The sequence below is a fragment of the Pipistrellus kuhlii genome, unplaced genomic scaffold (assembly GCF_014108245.1).
Source record: "Pipistrellus kuhlii isolate mPipKuh1 unplaced genomic scaffold, mPipKuh1.p scaffold_m20_p_20, whole genome shotgun sequence".
In the NCBI taxonomy this organism is placed as follows: Eukaryota; Metazoa; Chordata; class Mammalia; order Chiroptera; family Vespertilionidae; genus Pipistrellus; species Pipistrellus kuhlii.
In genome coordinates, this window is record NW_023425516.1 from 19,448,109 (window position 1) to 19,466,580 (window position 18,472).

At 62.9% G+C, this 18,472-nt stretch overlaps 1 protein-coding gene across 5 annotated transcripts; it reads right to left on the reverse strand.

The window, feature by feature from the left end:
• Window positions 1-1,096: 1,096 nt before the first annotated feature.
• On the reverse strand, window positions 1,097-18,449 carry ZMAT5 (zinc finger matrin-type 5). 5 transcript variants are annotated; one of them, XM_045585692.1, is made up of 7 exons: window positions 18,405-18,440; window positions 12,967-12,977; window positions 9,978-10,111; window positions 5,977-6,039; window positions 4,954-5,034; window positions 3,969-4,080; window positions 1,097-1,276 (listed from the first exon to the last, which is right to left on the reverse strand). In XM_045585692.1, exons 3-7 carry the CDS (start codon window positions 10,102-10,104, stop codon window positions 1,147-1,149), a joined length of 513 nt encoding a protein of 170 aa, XP_045441648.1. In that variant the 5' UTR covers window positions 10,105-10,111; window positions 12,967-12,977; window positions 18,405-18,440; the 3' UTR covers window positions 1,097-1,146. The 5 variants fall into 5 exon arrangements, with proteins under 5 accessions (XP_045441648.1, XP_045441647.1, XP_045441649.1 ...); XM_045585691.1 differs by lacking the exon at window positions 12,967-12,977 and having other exon boundaries at window positions 9,978-10,120; window positions 18,406-18,449; XM_045585693.1 differs by lacking the exons at window positions 12,967-12,977; window positions 18,405-18,440 and adding an exon at window positions 13,853-13,974 and having other exon boundaries at window positions 9,978-10,120.
• Between the last annotated feature and the right edge of the window lie 23 nt (window positions 18,450-18,472).

Genomic DNA, 18,472 nt, shown 5'->3' on the forward strand with positions numbered 1-18,472 from the left:
GGGGCTCCTGGGAGATTGAGGAGGAACTGGTACAGGCCCAGGAGCTGCTGTGGCCCCTCAGGCAGGAAGGGGCCTCTGTGCAAGGGCCTCACAGCCGGCCTGACCCTGGGCCCCGAGGTTTGGGTCACAGGCGGGGGGTGGACAGCCTCTCCCTGGGGGTGGGGGGGGCGGGGGCATGAGGCCAGCGCCTCCTGGGCTCTGCGCCTTGGCATTGGCTCAGGCCCCTGGCCTTCTGCTGGGCCCCACTCTCTGCCCCTCCTTAGACTTAACCCAGCCTGTCTCACCCACTGGCCAGACACTCAGCCCATGTCACAGGGGAGGGCTCCGAGGTCCCCGGGTTTGGCCTCAGTTCCCACGTCAGGATTCCAGGAAGGGCAGCTCTCGGAGGGGCACCTGAGAGGGCCCTGCAGCTCCCCCCACACACCCGCATTCCCCCAGTGGGAGGCCAGGGCCTGAGGGCACAGGGTGAGAGCTGGAGCACAGCCAGGAGGGCAGCAGGGGGCCGAGCGGCTCCCGGCGGCCGAGGGCCAGGCCTCCTCCAGGGCGGACGCCCGGAAGCTCACCCAGGGCCTGCCTTCCTGGGCCCCCATTCTCCACACCGACCAGGCAGGAGGCCCAGCTCCCATCCCTGTCCTGGCTGAGCCATGTCACGCTTGGCACCAGCTCAGCACGGACAGACGTGGGCACCGGGAACAGCAGACCGAGCCCTGAGCTCTCTCCCCGGATCGGAAGCCGCTTCTCGAAGGGGAGATGGTCACAGCCACACGCCCCCCCCCCCCCCCACCTGCTTCCGGCCCCCGGGGAGCAGGGCAGCGAGCCGGCCGCCCTGGAGGAGACCTCCCGCCACTCCAGCCCGCCCATCCTCTCACCAGAGGCCGGGGCAGCGCTGAGGGCACCGGGCAAGGGGGACGCGTAGCCATATCGCCATAGTGACACTTCGTTTATACACACCCAGCAGGAAGCTCCCTCACCCGCCTCGTCAGGGTCAGGACGTCCCGGGAGGGAGGGAGGGGGGGGCTGACTGGCCAGGCCACGCCCGTGGCTGCAGAGCCTCCCTCCGGGGGCCTCGGCGTGCCCAGCAGGAGCCCCTGTGTTCACTGTGTCTGCCGTGGGGGCTCACCCGCAGGGGCCGGGGGGCCCGAGGCACTAGCCCCACTGGACGCGGGGCTGCAGGGGCCGCCCGCCGGGCGGGGGTGCCCGCAGGGACGGAGGCAGATCCTGCACCGGGGGCCAGCCGACGGGGTACTGGAAGACGGTGGCTCTGATGGGCTCCGCCCTGGAGAGGAGGAGAAGGCAGGCAGAGGGTGAGTGTGGGGCCCTGCCCCGCTGCCCCTCTGCCACGGGGGGGCAGACCTTTCTGGAAAGCAGAGCCCCACATACACACGGCAGACCCCCTGGGCCAGCAGCCCCCCCTCCGGGAACGGGCCCAGGACAGCGGGCTGTGGGCAGGGACTGGGGGGCTGGCAATAGCCGGAGAGTCCCCCCGGGGCCTGGTTCCTCCTCGTGCACGCCCCCAGCCGCCTGTATGCGCCGAGGAAGGGGTCCTGGCGGGTGTGTGAGCAGTAGAAAAAGCAGCTTATAAAAATGTATATAGCATGACACTATTTTTGTTGGAAGATATATAACGTATATAAATGCATAAAAAACCTGAAACAACAGCGTGGTCACAGCGGTTCTATCCGAGCGATGATGGGTGTGTGTGTTTGTCTTTTAAAAGTTTTGTAGGCACGAAAGCCTTTGACGACCCCCCCCCCCCAATACTGTATAACTTAAAAAAAAAAAAATAGTTTCTCAGGTTATCCCTCTCCCCCCACCCCGGGAGGCATGTCGGCTGGGAACCTGGGGCCTGTCGGAAGTGCCCGCCTTGTCCCGAGGACGCGGACTGAGGTGCAGAGACAGCTCCCCAGGTCCCAGCCCCTCGGGGTGTGACCCTCTCAGGCTGCCGCTCCGGGGAGCACTGTGGCCTGTGAGGTCTGGAGAGGACTCAGTTCTCTGAGGTGGAGCTGGGGGGCCGGGGGCAGGAGGCCCAGCGGTTTGCCTCGCTGTACACACACTCCCTCCCCGCAGAGCCCATTTGAGGCCTGTGGGCAGCCTGGGCGCACCCTGGGCCCTCCGGCTGCGGGAGGAGGGGAATCCCTCTCAGCGGCTGCTGCTCGTGGGGCAGCAGAGAGCGGCTCTGGCGTTATTTGCGGCTCCGGGACGTTTCCTAACCCCCAACCGGGAGGCTCCTGGCTGCTGGGAGGGACGGCCCCGCTGCCGGCCAGACCCCGGCGCCCTGCAGGGCGGGGGTGAGCACAGTTCTCCACAGAGAGGGCTGCCCCCGGAGCCCCTTCTCCTAGGAGGGCCAGGTTCCTGGGCAGCGGGACTCAGCCCCGAGGCCTCCGCAGGAGAGGGCACCCCCCCCCCCCCCGTGTGCTCAGACACAGGCCCGGACAGGGACCCCGCGTCGCACGGGGGCCTGTCTGTCTGTCTGTCCCGTGCACAAGCCCAGCCCCGGGCTCAGTCAGGAGGACGGCTCAGGAGGTACGGGGCCGCACCAGCAGCGCCGGCCCAGCCAGGAGTGGGGTGCGAAGAGGAGATTAGGAGGATAAAGCACAATCTGAAGAGCCAACAGTGGAGGGCGGTGACCAGCGCGGCCTCGCTGGGGGATTAGTCTGCTCCGCTGAGGCCAGCCGCCCTCCCCGCCCGCTGCTCTGGCAGGTCCCTCAGGGTCAGGAACGGGGCGCAGTGCCCGGCTGGGGCCCCCGGAACCTCCATCCCCCTCTTACAGGACGGGGCCGGCTCCCCCTGAGGGCTCTGCTTGGAGTCTGGGTGGCCCCAGGGAGGAAGCACACCCAGAGAGGAAGAGGGGCCCAGCACTGACACAGGCACCAGTCCTCCAGGCTGGGGATCCTGCTCCCCAAAGGCTCTCATTGTCCACATGCCGTCCTGCGGGCCCACAGGACAGCAGTGCAAGCGCAGGGCCGAGGGGAGGCCTGGGGCTGAAGAGGGGGGTCTCAGCTGAGCCTGAGGATGTCGGACTGTGCAGGCATGGCAGGTGGGGGGCAGCTACGGGCTGAGGTGACCGAGCTCAGAAACACTCAGAGGCACCGACATGGAGGCCAGATGGGGGAGGTGAAGGGCGACCGCGCGGGCCGGGGAGGGGCAGGGGAGTTCCCCTGAGGCGGAGGGGCCCAGGAGGGTTCAGCAAGGCCAGGCGGCGTGTGGCTGAGGAGCTGGGCTGCTGTGTGGACGGACAAGCTGGGGGAGCAGAGGGGGGGCAGCGGCCAGGAGGGGCGGGAGACGGAGGCGAGGAGGGCCTGGTGTTTGAAGGTCGCAGAGAGCCTGCGTCCAGGGCTGCCTCGTGGGGGGAGACGCGGGGGACGGAGCAAAGCCCCAGACAGGGAAGGGGCCGGCTCCAGTCCCCCTCCCGCCACCCTCTGGGCCCAGGACTCGGGTGTCATTTGTCACGAGACCAGCCGAGGGACAGGGCAGCAAGGGCACAGACAAGAACAAATGTTCCTCTCCCTCCGAACAGCCTTGTTCCTCGGGCTGGACAGACCTGCGCGGCCCAGAGTGATCCATTTGGCTCCGAGCCCGCCGGAGGCAGGTGGACGGCAGGTGGACGGGGAAGAAGTGGTGCTGGGAACGCAGGAAGAGGCTGGGGGGAGGCTCACATCCTCTCTAGGGCCTCGGGGTCCCCAGGTGCAGGCTCTCTTCCAGAAACAGCCGGGAGGGGAGCGGCAGGGGAGGAGCACGGCTCAGGGAGCACCATGCTGGGCGCCCAGGCAGCTAGCTCACCCCAAGAAGAAGAGTGGGCGGAGTGGGAGAGCAGGGAAGCCCCCAGAGCTCGGTGGGGGGCCCCCAACCGGCTGAAGAAGCCTGGGGTGCGGAACGTAAACCCCTGGGTCACGAGGGCCAGCCCCGGGGGTGCCAGAGGAGAGGGCATGGGAGGAGGACCCGGTCGGAGGGCACTCGGGGGGCCGTACCTGCTGCTCGGGGCCAAGCTCAGCCGCTTGGCTCTCCTCTCCAGCCAGTCCTCCAGGTGGCCCTCGGGGAGGTCCGTCATGTCCAGGGGCCACTCCCTGGCCCGCCGCTCCTCTGAGGGGATGGGAAGCGGAGGCGAGTGAGGGGCAGTCCCCCCCCTGGATCCCAGCCTCCCCCAGCACAGCGGTCCCTCCTGGGGGGGCGCAGGCAGGAGCCAGGAGCAGCCCAGGCCTGTCCCCGCCCCCGCCACCTCCCAGGTCGCCCCTCCGGGCCTCACTCGGAGGCCCTCACTCTGCCTCCCCACCGGAGGGGGATAAAACAGTGCTTGCCCCAGGCCTGCGGAGCTGGACACAGGTGACGCCTGCAGGAGCCTGGGCCTCGGGAGGAGGCCCCCTGAGGCAGGTGGGTCTCGGCTCGGCTGATGCCGGGCCTCTGACCCTGGGCCGGAGCAGCTCAGCTTTCCCTCCTGCTCTTCTCATGAAACGTGCCATGAACACCTTCGCTCACTGAACGCAGCCGGGCGACAGGTGAGCTCAGACGCGCTGGGTGTGAGGTGGGCTCGGAGCCTCGGGGGCGGGGGGGGTGGTGGTAAGGATGAGCCTGGGGCCGGGGGAAACCCCCTCCTGGTGGACCAGCGCTTCCTCTGGGCCGGCCCTGCCAGCCCTGTGCGAGCGTGGGCTCGCTCCAGCTCAGAAGCGGCCATATCCACAGGCCCAGAGGATTAAGTGCCAAGGTCACAAGGTCACAAGGGGGCATGTCTCTGCTCCCTCCCCCCCCCCCCCCAGGCTCCACTAGGTGTGGCCTCCAGCTGCAGGCTGGGAGGCGGTTTCTGACACCCGCCCCTCACCCAGCCCCGTCAGCCCACCCCACCCGGGAGGTGAGGAGGGACAGGCTGCTCCCCAGCCTCGGCTCTCGCACTCTCCCCCAGCGCGCGCTGCACCCCCCCCCCCCCCCCCCCCCCCGGCCCTGGTCCCGACCAAAACACACCCTCCACCTGGATGCTCAGCTCCTGCAGGTCCCGCTCGGACATGTGGGAAAATCTGCAGTTGGGGCCAAAGTCGCACTGGCCTGCAAGGGGGAGACAGAGTTACTGGCCGCTCTGGCAGGGAGGCCCCGCTGTGGGCTGGGGTCACTGGAGGTCTAGGGGAAGACTTCGGGGAGTCAGGAGCAGCGACGCACCCCGGAAGCAGAACCTGGCTCTCTGGCCTGAGCCGGCGCCACTGCCCGGGCCGTGTGCCCTCCACAGGGGGCCCCGGGGGAGGCCCCTGGTCTGCAGGGCCGGGGGTGGGGGGTGGGGGGGCGTGCTGGGACAGCACCGCCTCCTGAGCTCGCTCCTGGGCCCACAGCAGCGGCTCTCCCCAGCGCTGCGTCTTTGCACACGTCAGTCACGGCGGCTTTCCTCTTTGCCTCGGCCGCCGGGAAGCTCAGGGCCAGGCCCTCAGGGAGCGCGCGGGCCTCGGGGCGGGCGTGGAGGAGACGAGGGCTCTGGCTGTCTCACTTCTCTGGCCCTGGTTTTCCTCGGCCGTGGCCTCGCGGGCTGAGGTTTGATCTCGGAGGCTGAGCGGTCCGACCGACACCTCGCGCCCTTGGCTCTACCTCTGCGCCTGCTGGCGCTGCCAGCCTGCTGCCCCCCAGCCCTGCTGCCGGGAGGGGGCTGGGCTCCCCGGCTAACCTCACCCGCACCCGCCAGGCTCGCGCCCCCATCGCTGTCTCTCCGGGGTTACGGGTCCTCTCCCCGGTTTGCTCGCTCCGGCCGAGCTGATAAAATCCCCATGGAGGTCTGAGGAGCCGAGGACCAGCCCCCGGAAGTCCTCGGCACAACCCCCGGGGGGGGGGGCCCCCCCGCCTGACCCGGTCGCTGAGGCTCCAAGGCCACCGCGTGGATTCAGGACGGTGGCCGGGGTGGGACGGAGGTCCGAGCAGGCCCCGCGCCCGCCAGGCAGGCTGGCCCTGGGGAGGGACAGGGCAGGGAGGGGGCGGGGCAGGAGCGGACTGAGCGGGACACGTCACCTGTCAGCAGAAACTTCCTGCAGGGCCGCTTGTTCTGTTCGTCCAGCAAGACGGCAGCCGCGTCTGTGGGAGGAGAGGGGAGGGGCTGGGCCCAGAGCCGCGCTGCGCCAGGTGCTCCAGGTGCTCCCCGTCCACAAAGGGACGGCCACAGGCGGGGACTGGGCGGAGGGGTCTGAGCTGTGGGTGACCTCGACCCCGCCCGCCCCGCCCAGACCCGGCCAAGGGCAAGCTTCCTGCCAGAGGCTCTGACCTCGGGCCGGCAGAGTCACCTGGGAGGGCTGGGTGGTTGTGTTCTTGGTTTTTAAACCCGGTACCACAAGGTCTTTCTGCCCTGTCGCTGCAACCTCTGAGAAGTCTATAATTACTCCAAAATAGAAAGCTCAAAGCGCATATTGGAAGCAGGACCCAGGCCCTGCTCCACAGGCAACACCGCCCCCCCCCCCTGCCCCGCGCCCCGCACACACACACCGGCCTGGGCTCTCGGTCCCGGCCCCGACAGACGGGCAGCGATCTCTCCGGATACAAGCCTTCACCTGTTTTCTTCCTATTTTTCCACTTATTGTCGTCGTATGTTTGTGGGGTAAATGTGTGCTTCTTCGTAGGCAGAGAATCGATCCGTCTACGTCTGGGAGTAAGACACGCGAGCGAGGTGCCTGGCTCACCCGGGACCTGGTGTCGCCCGGGACCGGGACACTGCCCAGGCCCCCGGGGGTAGGACAGCGAGGCTGGCGGGGTGGGGAGCCTGTGCGAGGGGCTCTGCCAGGCTGCCCAGCACCTGGTGGGTGGCTGTCAGCCCCGGCCACACGCGGACTCAGCGGGCAGCTATCCAAGTTCACGGGTGCCCAGCCGGTCCCTCTCAGGCTGTGCCTCCCTCCGTCGGCGGGGAGAACGTGGGAACTGTTAAAGCTCCCGGAGGCTCCGGAGGGCACCGGGCGCTGAGGAGCCCGGCCCGGCCCCGCACCCAGGCCGTGCCCTCCGCCCGGCGTCCGAGGCTCCTCGTGATCCGACCCCCCTGGTCCTTCTCGCCTCATCTCCCAGCATTAGCGCCGGCCCTGACGCCGGGTCTGTTTGCTCGTTCATTTAGACGTTCGCTTGGCAAACACCGGCCGAGCACGTCCTGGGTGCAGGCACCGGGCCAGGATGAGGATTTAGTGGAGAACAAGGCAGATCTGGCCCTTCCTTCCAGGCCAGCAGACACACTAATCCACGCGGATGTAAACGGGGCACACAGCGTGAGGCCAGATGACCTGCCCTGGCCGGGGTGTGTGTGTGTGTGTGTGTGTAGAGGGGGAGGACACCCTGGAGGACTCTGCCAGGCCCAGGGCAGGGAGGGCGTGTCTGCAGAGGGTGCAGGGACGGTGGTGGCCAGTGTGGCTGGAGCTCAGAGGGAGAGGTCAGCCGAGAGTCTGGGACCAGGGGCGAACACCAGGGTGATCTTGAGGCCCAATTCCACGCCAGGTCACAGCCCCCCGGGACTTGGGGGACAAGGCCTGACATCAGGCACCCCCACTCGCAGACCCCTGCCACAGTCGTGTCTGGCCACCTGCCCTCCTCCGAGCCTGTGAGGCTTCTCATCTGAGATGGGGAGAGCCAGGGAGAGCTTTCAAAGCGCCCCGCCCAGGCCCCGCCCACACCTGCCGCTGGGGCGGTCAGGGGACCCTCGTTAAGTTCAAGGTCTCCCGGTGATCCTAACACAGGGCTGAGAGCCGCTGCTCAGAATCACTGAGAAAGAATGGAGACACCTGGCATGCAGCAGGCACTCAATGAACGCTCACCTCTTCTTATGAATTCTGAGTCACCGACCAGGGAATTCTGTCTGCCTCACCTTCTCCTTCCTTCTCAGCTGCTGGGACCCCACTCCTTCCCCCAGGCTGGGCCTGCCCCCAATCCTGCTCTCCAGGTCCCTCGGAGACCGGACCCGCCTCTGGTCATCGCAGGAGCTCTCCGGCCCCTTCGCCCACTGCCCAGCGCCCGCTCCGTCTGCCCTGCTCCCGGCTGACCCCTGGCCCGCCCTCACCGCTGCTGGTGTGATGCCAACGACAGGCGGGGCGGCTCCTGCAGTGCCGGTGCCAGGCCTGTGCGCGGAGCCTCAGCCCGCGCACCCGTCACAGCGCGCGGAGCGGCCTTTCCCGGAGGAAGCTGGTTACTCAGCGTCCGTCCAGCCAGGCATGCAGCTGCCACTCCCGGCGCTCCGCTGCTCCCGGCGGCCGGCCATCACTGCCCTCAGCCCCTCAGAGACCACTCTGCCCTCAGCCCCTCAGAGACCACTCTCTGCCCACAGCCCCTGAGAGATCGCTCTGCCCACAGCCCCTCAGAGACCACTCTCTGCCCACAGCCCCTCAGAGACCGCTCTGCCCACAGCCCCTCAGAGACCACTCTCTGCCCTCAGCCCCTCAGAGACCACTCTCTGCCCACAGCCCCTCAGAGACCGCTCTGCCCTCAGCCCCTCAGAGACCGCTCTGCCCACAGCCCCTCAGAGACCACTCTCTGCCCTCAGCCCCTCAGAGACCGCTCTGCCCTCAGCCCCTCAGAGGCCGCTCTGCCCACAGCCCCTCAGAGGCCGCTCTGCCCACAGCCCCTCAGAGACCGCTCTGCCCACAGCCCCTCAGAGACCGCTCTGCCCTCAGCCCCTCAGAGACCGCTCTGCCCTCAGCCCCTCAGAGACCGCTCTGCCCTCAGCCCCTCAGAGACCGCTCTGCCCACAGCCCCTCAGAGACCGCTCTGCCCTCAGCCCCTCAGAGACCGCTCTGCCCACAGCCCCTCAGAGACCACTCTCTGCCCTCAGCCCCTCAGAGACCACTCTCTGCCCTCAGCCCCTCAGAGACCACTCTCTGCCCTCAGCCCCTCAGAGACCGCTCTGCCCACAGCCCCTCAGAGACCACTCTCTGCCCACAGCCCCTGAGACCACTCTCTGCCCTCAGCCCCTCAGAGACCGCTCTGCCCACAGCCCCTGAGACCGCTCTGCCCACAGCCCCTCAGAGACCACTCTCTGCCCTCAGCCCCTCAGAGACCACTCTCTGCCCTCAGCCCCTCAGAGACCGCTCTGCCCACAGCCCCTCAGAGACCACTCTCTGCCCACAGCCCCTCAGAGACCACTCTCTGCCCTCAGCCCCTCAGAGACCGCTCTGCCCACAGCCCCTGAGACCGCTCTGCCCACAGCCCCTCAGAGACCGCTCTGCCCTCAGCCCCTCAGAGACCGCTCTGCCCACAGCCCCTCAGAGACCACTCTCTGCCCACAGCCCCTGAGACCACTCTCTGCCCTCAGCCCCTCAGAGACCGCTCTGCCCACAGCCCCTGAGACCGCTCTGCCCTCAGCCCCTCAGAGACCGCTCTGCCCACAGCCCCTCAGAGACCGCTCTGCCCTCAGCCCCTCAGAGACCGCTCTGCCCACAGCCCCTGAGACCGCTCTGCCCTCAGCCCCTCAGAGACCGCTCTGCCCACAGCCCCTCAGAGGTCACTCTCTGCCCACAGCCCCTCAGAGACCGCTCTGCCCTCAGCCCCTCAGAGACCGCTCTGCCCTCAGCCCCTCAGAGACCGCTCTGCCCACAGCCCCTCAGAGACCACTCTCTGCCCACAGCCCCTGAGACCACTCTCTGCCCTCAGCCCCTCAGAGACCGCTCTGCCCACAGCCCCTGAGACCGCTCTGCCCTCAGCCCCTCAGAGACCACTCTCTGCCCACAGCCCCTCAGAGACCACTCTCTGCCCACAGCCCCTCAGAGACCGCTCTGCCCTCAGCCCCTCAGAGACCGCTCTGCCCACAGCCCCTCAGAGACCACTCTCTGCCCACAGCCCCTCAGAGACCACTCTCTGCCCTCAGCCCCTCAGAGACCGCTCTGCCCACAGCCCCTCAGAGACCGCTCTGCCCACAGCCCCTCAGAGACCGCTCTGCCCACAGCCCCTCAGAGGCCCCTCCGCGCGGGGCCATGGCCAGGAGCTCCCGGTCTGATGAGAAGAGAGAGCAACGCGCCCGAGGCAGGCCCGCTCCCGGCCCGGGCACCCACCTCGGAACATGTCGTACCAGGCCTTCTTGGCCTTGAGGTGCTGCAGGCCGTTGAGGTGCTTCTTGCGGTTGTGCAGGTTGTCCTGGAAGGAGCGGTCGCAGTAGTCACAGAAGTACCGCTTCCCCATGGCGGCGAGGGCTGCCCTGCAGGGGCACAGAGCGGTCAGGGCTGCCCTGCAGGGGCACAGAGCGGTCAGGGCTGCCCTGCAGGGGCACAGAGTGGTCAGGGCTGCCCTGCCGGGGGGCACAGAGCAGTCAGGGCTGCCCTGTGGGGGCACAGAGCAGTCAGGGCTGCCCTGCCGGGGGGCACAGAGCGGTCAGGGCTGCCCTGTGGGGGTCACAGAGCGGTCAGGGCTGCCCTGCGGGGGGGCACAGAGTGGTCAGGGCTGCCCTGCCGGGGGGCACAGAGCGGTCAGGGCTGCCCTGTGGGGGTCACAGAGCGGGTCAGGGCTGCCCTGCCGGGGGTGGGGGTGGGGGGCCGGCACAGAGCAGGTCGGGGCGGGAGGGACCGCCACCCGGAGCCCACCCACGCCGCCCCGACGGAGCGCTCCCTGCGGGCCAGGCCGTGCTGTGCAGGGAGCTTTCCAGACTCCCTGCACCTCATTGAAAGCTCACCACGGCCGTGAGTCGTGCAGGAGGCAGCTGATCGATGTTTTTCTCTCATCAATGTTTCTAACTCTCTATCCTTCTCTCTCCTTTCTGTAAAGAATCAATAAAATATATTTTTAAATTTTCTACATGTCGCCAGGGAACCACCACCTTAGCTCCTCTCGCCAGCTGCCACCCTCACCCTCTGATCTCCCCACTGCTCCCTCCGCCTGCAGGCCCTCCCGGTACCCGCTCCCTCCGCCTGCAGGCCCTCCCGGTACCCGCTCCCTCCGCCTGCAGGCCCTCCCGGTACCCGCTCCCTCCGCCTGCAGGCCCTCCCGGTACCCGCTCCCTCCGCCTGCAGGCCCTCCCGGTACCTGCCAAGCTCGCTTACTCAACTCCTTCAATCTCCGCTCAGACACTGCCTTCTCAGGAAGCGACCGTGACCACTTGACTTAAATGGCAGAACCCTCACCCTGCACTTAGCGCCCCCCGTTTCCTGCCCCCGGCACCCCCTGTGCAGCCATAGTCCTGGTTCCACTCGCCGCCGTCTCTCCTCCCGGCGGGAAGGGAAATGCAGAGCTATTTCTGTTCCCTTTATCGCCGCAGCTCCAGCGCCCAAAGTAGTGATGGCGCACCGCAGGCAACCAAATAGGTGTTTGTTTGTCTTTAAAAATATATTTTACTGATTTTTCCCAGAGAGGAAGGGAGAGGGGCGGAGAGCTAGAAACACAGACGAGAGAGAAACACCAATCAGCCGCCTCCTGCATACCTCCCACTGGGGATGTGCCCGCAGCCAAGGCACATGCCCCTGACCGGAATCGAACCTGGGACCCTTCTGTCCACAGGCCGACGCTCTATCCACTGAGTCACACCAGCCAGGGCAGGTCCTATACCCTGAGCCCAGAGGACCAAGACCGGTGGCTGCCCCAAGGTCGTGAGGCAGCAGCTCAGGGGGCAGCACCAGCTCGACTCCCAGGACCTGCAGACAAATACAGAGCTGGGCCTGACCACGGGACGGACTGACGGGGAAACGCATCTTGTCCGGAAGAGGCTGGAGGAAGATAAGACGGACAAGCCCCCGGACAGGCCGGGCGGCCGTGCGGGCTGCGGGGAGCGCGGGCCTGGGCAGCCGGGGCCAGCAGCCTGCAGCCGGGGCCAGCAGCCATTAAGTCCAGGGGGCTCTAATGGGATTAGGAACCGACAGTCATTCCAAATGAAAACATACAAAACCTCTCTTTCCTCCGGTTACTGCCGAGAGACCGCATCCCAGACACGCCGAGTTGATATATGAAATTTGGCAGCTCTAATACACCCGTCTTGCCAATAAACTTATAGGAACTGGGTTGAAATGGCGAGAGATGAATGTTTAACGGCCAAGCCATTCACGAAGCCTGAAGCGCCCGCAGCTCCACTGCGGCTCCGGAGAGTATTCGGGAGGGGAGGGGAGGGGAGGGCCTGGGAGGGTGTCCCTCTGCGAGGCGGAGCCCGAACGGCCTCTCTGCAGCGGACTCAGCTGGACGGAGCCACGCAGGCACCGAGCAGCAGCTGTGTGACCTTGGGCAAGTCACTGCCCCCCTCAGGCCTCTGCTTTCCCTGCAGAAATGGGTCCGCCTGGCTGCCTCTGGGGAGCGATACACAGACATTTGCTTTTCCCAACGAATCCTCAACCGCAAAAGTAGGAGCAATACAAACGGCACTGGCCATGCCCGCACAGAGCAGGCGCTGTCGGTGCCACCTGGCGCCTGGCCCACTGTGCACCTGCTGTGCTGGCTCCGGCATTCTCAGGACACCTGTGTGGTGGGACCGGAGACAGCTTTTCAGAAGAGGGCACTGCGGCTCAAGTCTGAACTGGGGACCATGCCAACGAGGATGGATGAGGAACAGCGAGAAGAGAGGCCCCAAGACCCGAAGGCAGGCCTCTTGCGCCACCTCCCGCCTCCCCAGCTCTGCTTAGCCCACACCCGGCCACCCATGGCAGCTGCCCGCCATCCTCTGGGCTCCAGGAGGAGACGACCAACTGGTGGGGACACTGGGACAGAAGGAAGGATAAAGGGGTGAGCTGGGGCGAGGGGAGAGCTGCGGCTCGGACTCCTGCGTGCGAGGCCCTGGCTCTCACCCTCCCATCCAGCCCTCGGAGGCCGCCCCCTGGAGGTGAGCTTTCGCAGAGGAGGACCAGGCTCAGAGGAGAGACCGAGCAAGGTCACGTCCCACCCGCCCTGTGCTGCTGGCGGGGAGCCCCGCGCCCCGGGAAGCTGTGTGGAGGGGAAAGCAGGGTTCTGGGTCAGGCTGCGGGGCCCCGGCACAGGGCGGGCTTTGGCACAGGGCCCCGGCACAGGGCGGGCTTTGGCACAGGGCTCGGGCACAGGGCGGGCTTGGCACCGGGCTAAAATAAGCCAGCGGCCCGGCCGGCTGAGGCCAGGCTGGGACACGCACTGTCATTACCGGGACCCGGGCTCACCACACGCCGCCCACGGGCTCACCTGTCATCCCTTCTAATTACGGCGCTGCCAGACCCCAGGTGAACAGCCAGCCGCAGCCAGCGATGGCTCTGCTGCCACCCGCCGGGAGCCTGGCACCTTCCCAGCGCCATATGCCTGCCGTCTGGAGTGGATGGCATCGGAACCGGCCGGGGTGGCCCGAGGACTGCCCACCGAGGACCCAGCTCCAACAGCAATGCCGAGAAGACCCAGATGTCTTCCCTGAGAGGAGCCCCCGAGTGTTCGGGGTCCCCCTCAGAGGCCCCGGGGCTTTGTAGCAACCTCACAGCCTCCTCATCCTGACCTTGGCCCCTCCCACCCCTGGGAGTGAGGCGCATCCCCTTCCTCCCAGCAGAATAAGGCAGCCCCCACCCATAGCCATTTCCCGATCAGCAGGTCTGGGGGAGGGCCAAGATCTAGGGGGGCTCTGATGCAGAGCCCACAGACCCCCTCCCCCTGGGAGAAATGATGGTCCTGTAAGGTAGCAGGTGACGGGCTGAAGAACAGAGGGAGGACAGCCAGCCCAAGGTCACCCCGATCACCCCGTCAATCCCTCCTCTAATCTTTCAACACCGGTGGGACTCCCCTCCCTGCCACTTCCGGGCCGGGAAACTTGGCTGAGCCTCGTCTGGAAGAGGAAGGCAATAATACTACCGTATTTCCCCCGAAAGTAAGACATCTTCCGAAAATAAGACCTAGTGCGTGGAAAGATAAGACATCCCCTGAAAATAAGACCTAGCGCAACTTTGGGAGGAAAAAAAATTAATATAAGACACTGTCTTATTACCAGGGTATTTGGTAAGCTTACCGTGAGGATTAAATCACGCGTGCTCCGTGTGAGCGCCCCGCCTGACGTGCTGATGGCGCTCAACACTCATTTGTGGATGTGGCAGCAAGCCGTGGTCCGCAGTGACGCCGCCTCCACACGCGTGTGCCGTGTGCTGTGGTTCCCTTTTAAGCTGTGTCACGGTTTTGTGAGGCTAAGAGAATAGAGCAGAGGTGACGGCACGTCACTTACAGGAAGACCAAGTTGTAAAAGGACACTGTGGCTTCCATCCTGGTGTCTTCCCTCTTCTAATCACTCCATTTTGGGGGAGCTGGCTGCCATACGGTGGGGAGGTGCCAGTGGCAAGGAACTGGGGCCTGTGAGCAGTCGTGTGAGTAAGCTTGGACGTGGGCCCTCCAGCCCCAGTCGAGCCTTCGGATGAGTGCAGCCCGGAGCTTGATGGCAACCTTCTGGGACAGTCTGAGTCAGAACCACCCAGCTGAGCCACCCCCAAATTCCTGAGAAAATGTTTGTTAATATTTCTCTCTCTTTTTCTTCCTCTCCCCACTCCCTTCCACTCTAAAAAACAAAAAACAACAACAACAAAAAAACCAATGGGAAAAAACTCATTTTCACAACAGTATATATATATATATAATACCACTATTTTAAGGAAAAAGAACCTCCCACACTCATACACAGACTAGAGCAGACACAAAATATTTACTGTGGGAATGCCTGGATGACAGGGTTACGCACAGGATTTTTCTCCACGACCTCTTTGTGTTTTTCTGTTATTCTGTGTCTTGACATTCAGCATGTCTTGTTTTTAAATGTCCCCCGAAAATTCCCTTAAAAACTGGAAAATGTGTCAGGCAGGGCTGGATCCCATTCCTTCTTCCTTAGGAAACGCCACGGATGGTTCCGGCGACCTGGTTCGCCAGGACGAACCTGGAGGGGGACCCACGGGAGACGTTTCCCTGGGCCCCTGGCTGAGGGCTGGCAGGGTGCGCCCTGATTCTGAGCTGGCCCCGCCCGGCACAGGCGGCTGAGCCCGAATCGGGCTCCGGGGAGCCGCGGGCTGGAGACACGGTTTCTCGTCAGATAGTTACGGGTCCCAGGAGGCCGGAGGTTCCAAATAGGAAAGGTAAAAATAGCACGAAGGAGGCTCCTGCACCAGATACCCGGGCTCAGAGCAGCGTGTGCCTCCCTTTCCCTCCCCCCCCCCCCCCCGGCTGGGCTTCCAATCCACCCGACCCCCTGTGACCACCAAGTCAGGTCTCTCTCTCACACTGGGACCAGCCCCCCCAGTTTACCTGCCCTGGGGGGGCAGGCCAACCCTCTTAAAACCCCTGCTCCAACATTCCCAGGGCTCCCTGTGTGGGGTTATTACAGCTGAAGTCTCCCGGGTCAGATCTTCAGAATCCGGCCAGCAGGTCAGGAGGGACCCAGGAATCTGCGTTGTACCCAGTGAGCCTAGCACCTGCTAGGAGGCACCCACTGAGGAGCAAAAGCCTGGTGCTCACTGGCCTCTCCATTCCCAGCATCCAAGGCGGCCTCTGCTGGGGACAGTGACCCTGGGGAGACACAGCCCCCGATGCGTGTCCCCGTCACCAAGCGGTCAGCTTGCCGAAGTGGCAACCCCGACTTGACTGGCATTCACTTCCAGGAATAAAACTGTTTCTCCTACGGGCCAGGTGTCCTGCCACACTCCAGGGAAACGCAGAATTGCAAATAGAGGGAGTAGACTAAATCAAACTCTTCGCACAGGGCGGGGTAAGACAGGTTTACAGTTGCTGCTACGGAAAACAATACAACGATTAATACACAAAAACACGAGGGAAGACCCTGTGGTCCGCGTCCTCACAACTGCAAACCGACCTTGGCCCCACCTGTACTTCCGTGCCTGCCCGGGATTTACTAATAGTCAGTGCATACTTGGTATCTGAAAGGATCAGTAACATGGAAAAGAATGTGACAGGCTGAGCGGATGACAGGTAAGCAATGTGATTCCAACTTAAAATATAGAAGTGAAACTAGACATCTAGGTAATTATAAAATATGTGTCAGTAATTGACATTAGACTTGTGACTTTGAGACGTTAGCAGTGGTTGGAGAAACTGATTACATATATGAGGACCCCCTGGGGTGCTATAACGATACTAAAGGTGCCCCCCATCTCCTCATTTTATGTCGGAGAAGCATTTTACTGGCTCCCCAGGCTGAGAACCGGTGGCAAGAGAACTTGACTGTCTACTAAAAGCACCGAGCTGTTTACAAGAACTTAAAATTCATTGTCTATAGGTTTAAGTTATTAGACTTTTTTAGTAACTGTTTAAGTATTCTGGGGAAATGATGCTCGTTAGGTTATGTATCTGAAATACTTGAAAAAAGAAAATCAAATATATTACACTTAGAAGTGGAATTAAATATGCAAGGGAGGGCAATTAGGCTGTTAACACGGCTGACTGTTTCGAGGGATTTAGTCTGTTCAGCATTACTCAAAGGAAAAGGTAAGGTCATTTTTCTTATTTTTCTAGGTTTATGTACAGCATAATAAGTTCCAGGTTGAACTTGACGGCTTACCGAACGTTAGGCTTTTAAAGAGTGTTGCTCCAAAGAGAATTAACTAAAAAGATAAAACATAAACCAAGCCACCACCTAACTGTGTCTTCCCCACCCATTCACCTAAAATAACGCCTCCCTCCTCTGAGCGTCCCATCAGCCAGATCTGTTGTTAGCAACACGTACGTCTCCTTTCCCACACGCGCCAAGCAGCCTATCCCGAGGGGCTACGAGGCTGCTCTGCAAATAGAAAATAACCATCGTAAGGACGTATACCCTGTTTCCCCGAAAATAAGACAGTGTCTTCTATTAATTTTTGCTCCAAAGATGCGCTAGGTCTTATTTTCAGGGGATGTCTTATAATTTTCCATGAAGAAGAATACGATACACATTTATTGTTAAATGAAAATAAAGGAAATTTATTATCTGTTTATGGTACGGCCGTACGGTAGTTGTCAACACAAACCAGACAAACTGTGAATCCTACAGGATCAAGAATGTACTCATTTGTTCAATGACAATCATGTCATCATCTTCTGGAACATCATCCTAACAATCCAGTTCCTGAATTTCCTGGTGAATTTCTTGTGACTCCATTTCTTTCAGAATCAGTGGACCGAATCTCTCATGTTTAGCCTGAGGGGGGGCCTTATTTTCGGGGGGATGCCTTATATTTCACTCAGAAGGAGACCTGTAAGTAGGTCTTATTTTCGGAGGATGTCTTATTTTCGGGGAAACACGGCAGCATCTCACGTTTTCCCTCCCAGGCCCCTCCTCAGGCTTTCCTGCCCGTTTTACAAGTCAGCTCCAGGCCTGAAATCCAGTCCCTGGTTTCCAACGCCACGCCTATGGCAATGGCTTTTCTCTCTGGCCCAGACCCCAACACCAGAGCCAAAATCCCATTTGCCCGCAGACATCTCCACTTGACGGCTAAGGGGCAGCTCAGACTTCACTTGACCAGACAGAGAGCAGCCAGAATGAGGCCATTAACAAGCAAACCAGAGCAGGTCACAATCCAGCCTAAAACCCTTCAGGGAGCTTCCTGGTGCAGTCAGAAAACCGTAAGGCTCCTTACCACAGCCTCCGAGGCCAGCCCACTCTGCTTCTGTCCCTCAAACACCCAGGAGGCAGCAGCCTCAGGCCTCGGCAGCCTTCCTACTAGTCGTCTTCCGTGCGTGTCTCTGGCTAAGTGTCACCCTGGGCACCCTGGCGACAACAGCCAACCCGTGCTCTGCTCTTCAGGGCGTTCCTGGTTTGTCAAGGCTGCTCCTCCCCACCCACCCGCCCACGGCAGAATGGATCTCCACCAGCAGTGACTCGTTCACTGCGGAGTCCCCAGCGTCTGGCCCAGAGAAGGCGCTCGGAAGACCTTTGTTGCCCTGGCCGGGTGGCTCAGTGGGTTGCAGCATGGTCCTCCCATGCATGAAAAGGCTGAGGGTTCGATTCCCAGTCAGGGCACATACTTAGGTGGTGGATTCGATCCCCGCGATCGATTAGATGTTTCTCTCTCATGTATAGGTATCTCTCTCTACTTCTTTCCCTCTCTTCTAAAAATCGATTAAAACACAAACACAAACACACACAACATCCTCCGGAGAGGATTAAAATAAGTGAACGAATGAATGAATGAATGAATGAAATAGTTGACGGCCGTGCACTCCAAAGCCCCTGTCCTTTCTGTTCCCGAGCAGGAATGAATGATGATGTCAGCCCTCCCGCCTTGCAGGCCAGGGTTCTGGGATGTGAAGCCCAGAGAGGAGGGAAATGGGAAGAACGAAGTCGGGCAGGTGGGTTCAGTCCCAAGGATCTGCCTTTTTGCCACAGGCTCCAACTCCAGCCCTGAACTTGAAACTGATCGGGGAATCGGGAAATGGAGATCAGCCGGGGACCCAGACCCTCTCGACTACCTAACGCGTTAAACGGCGCGGCCCGCCGGGAGGAGCGCGGACTAGGAGACAAGAGCCCAAGTCCTCCCCCCGTGCGGGGCAGCAGACTAAAACCCAACCCTCGATGTCCCGCAAACAAGGTACCTGGCTCAGCTGGGCACGATGGCCAGGCGCTCCTCCTCCTCCGCTCTTGCGTTGCGAACTGCTTGCT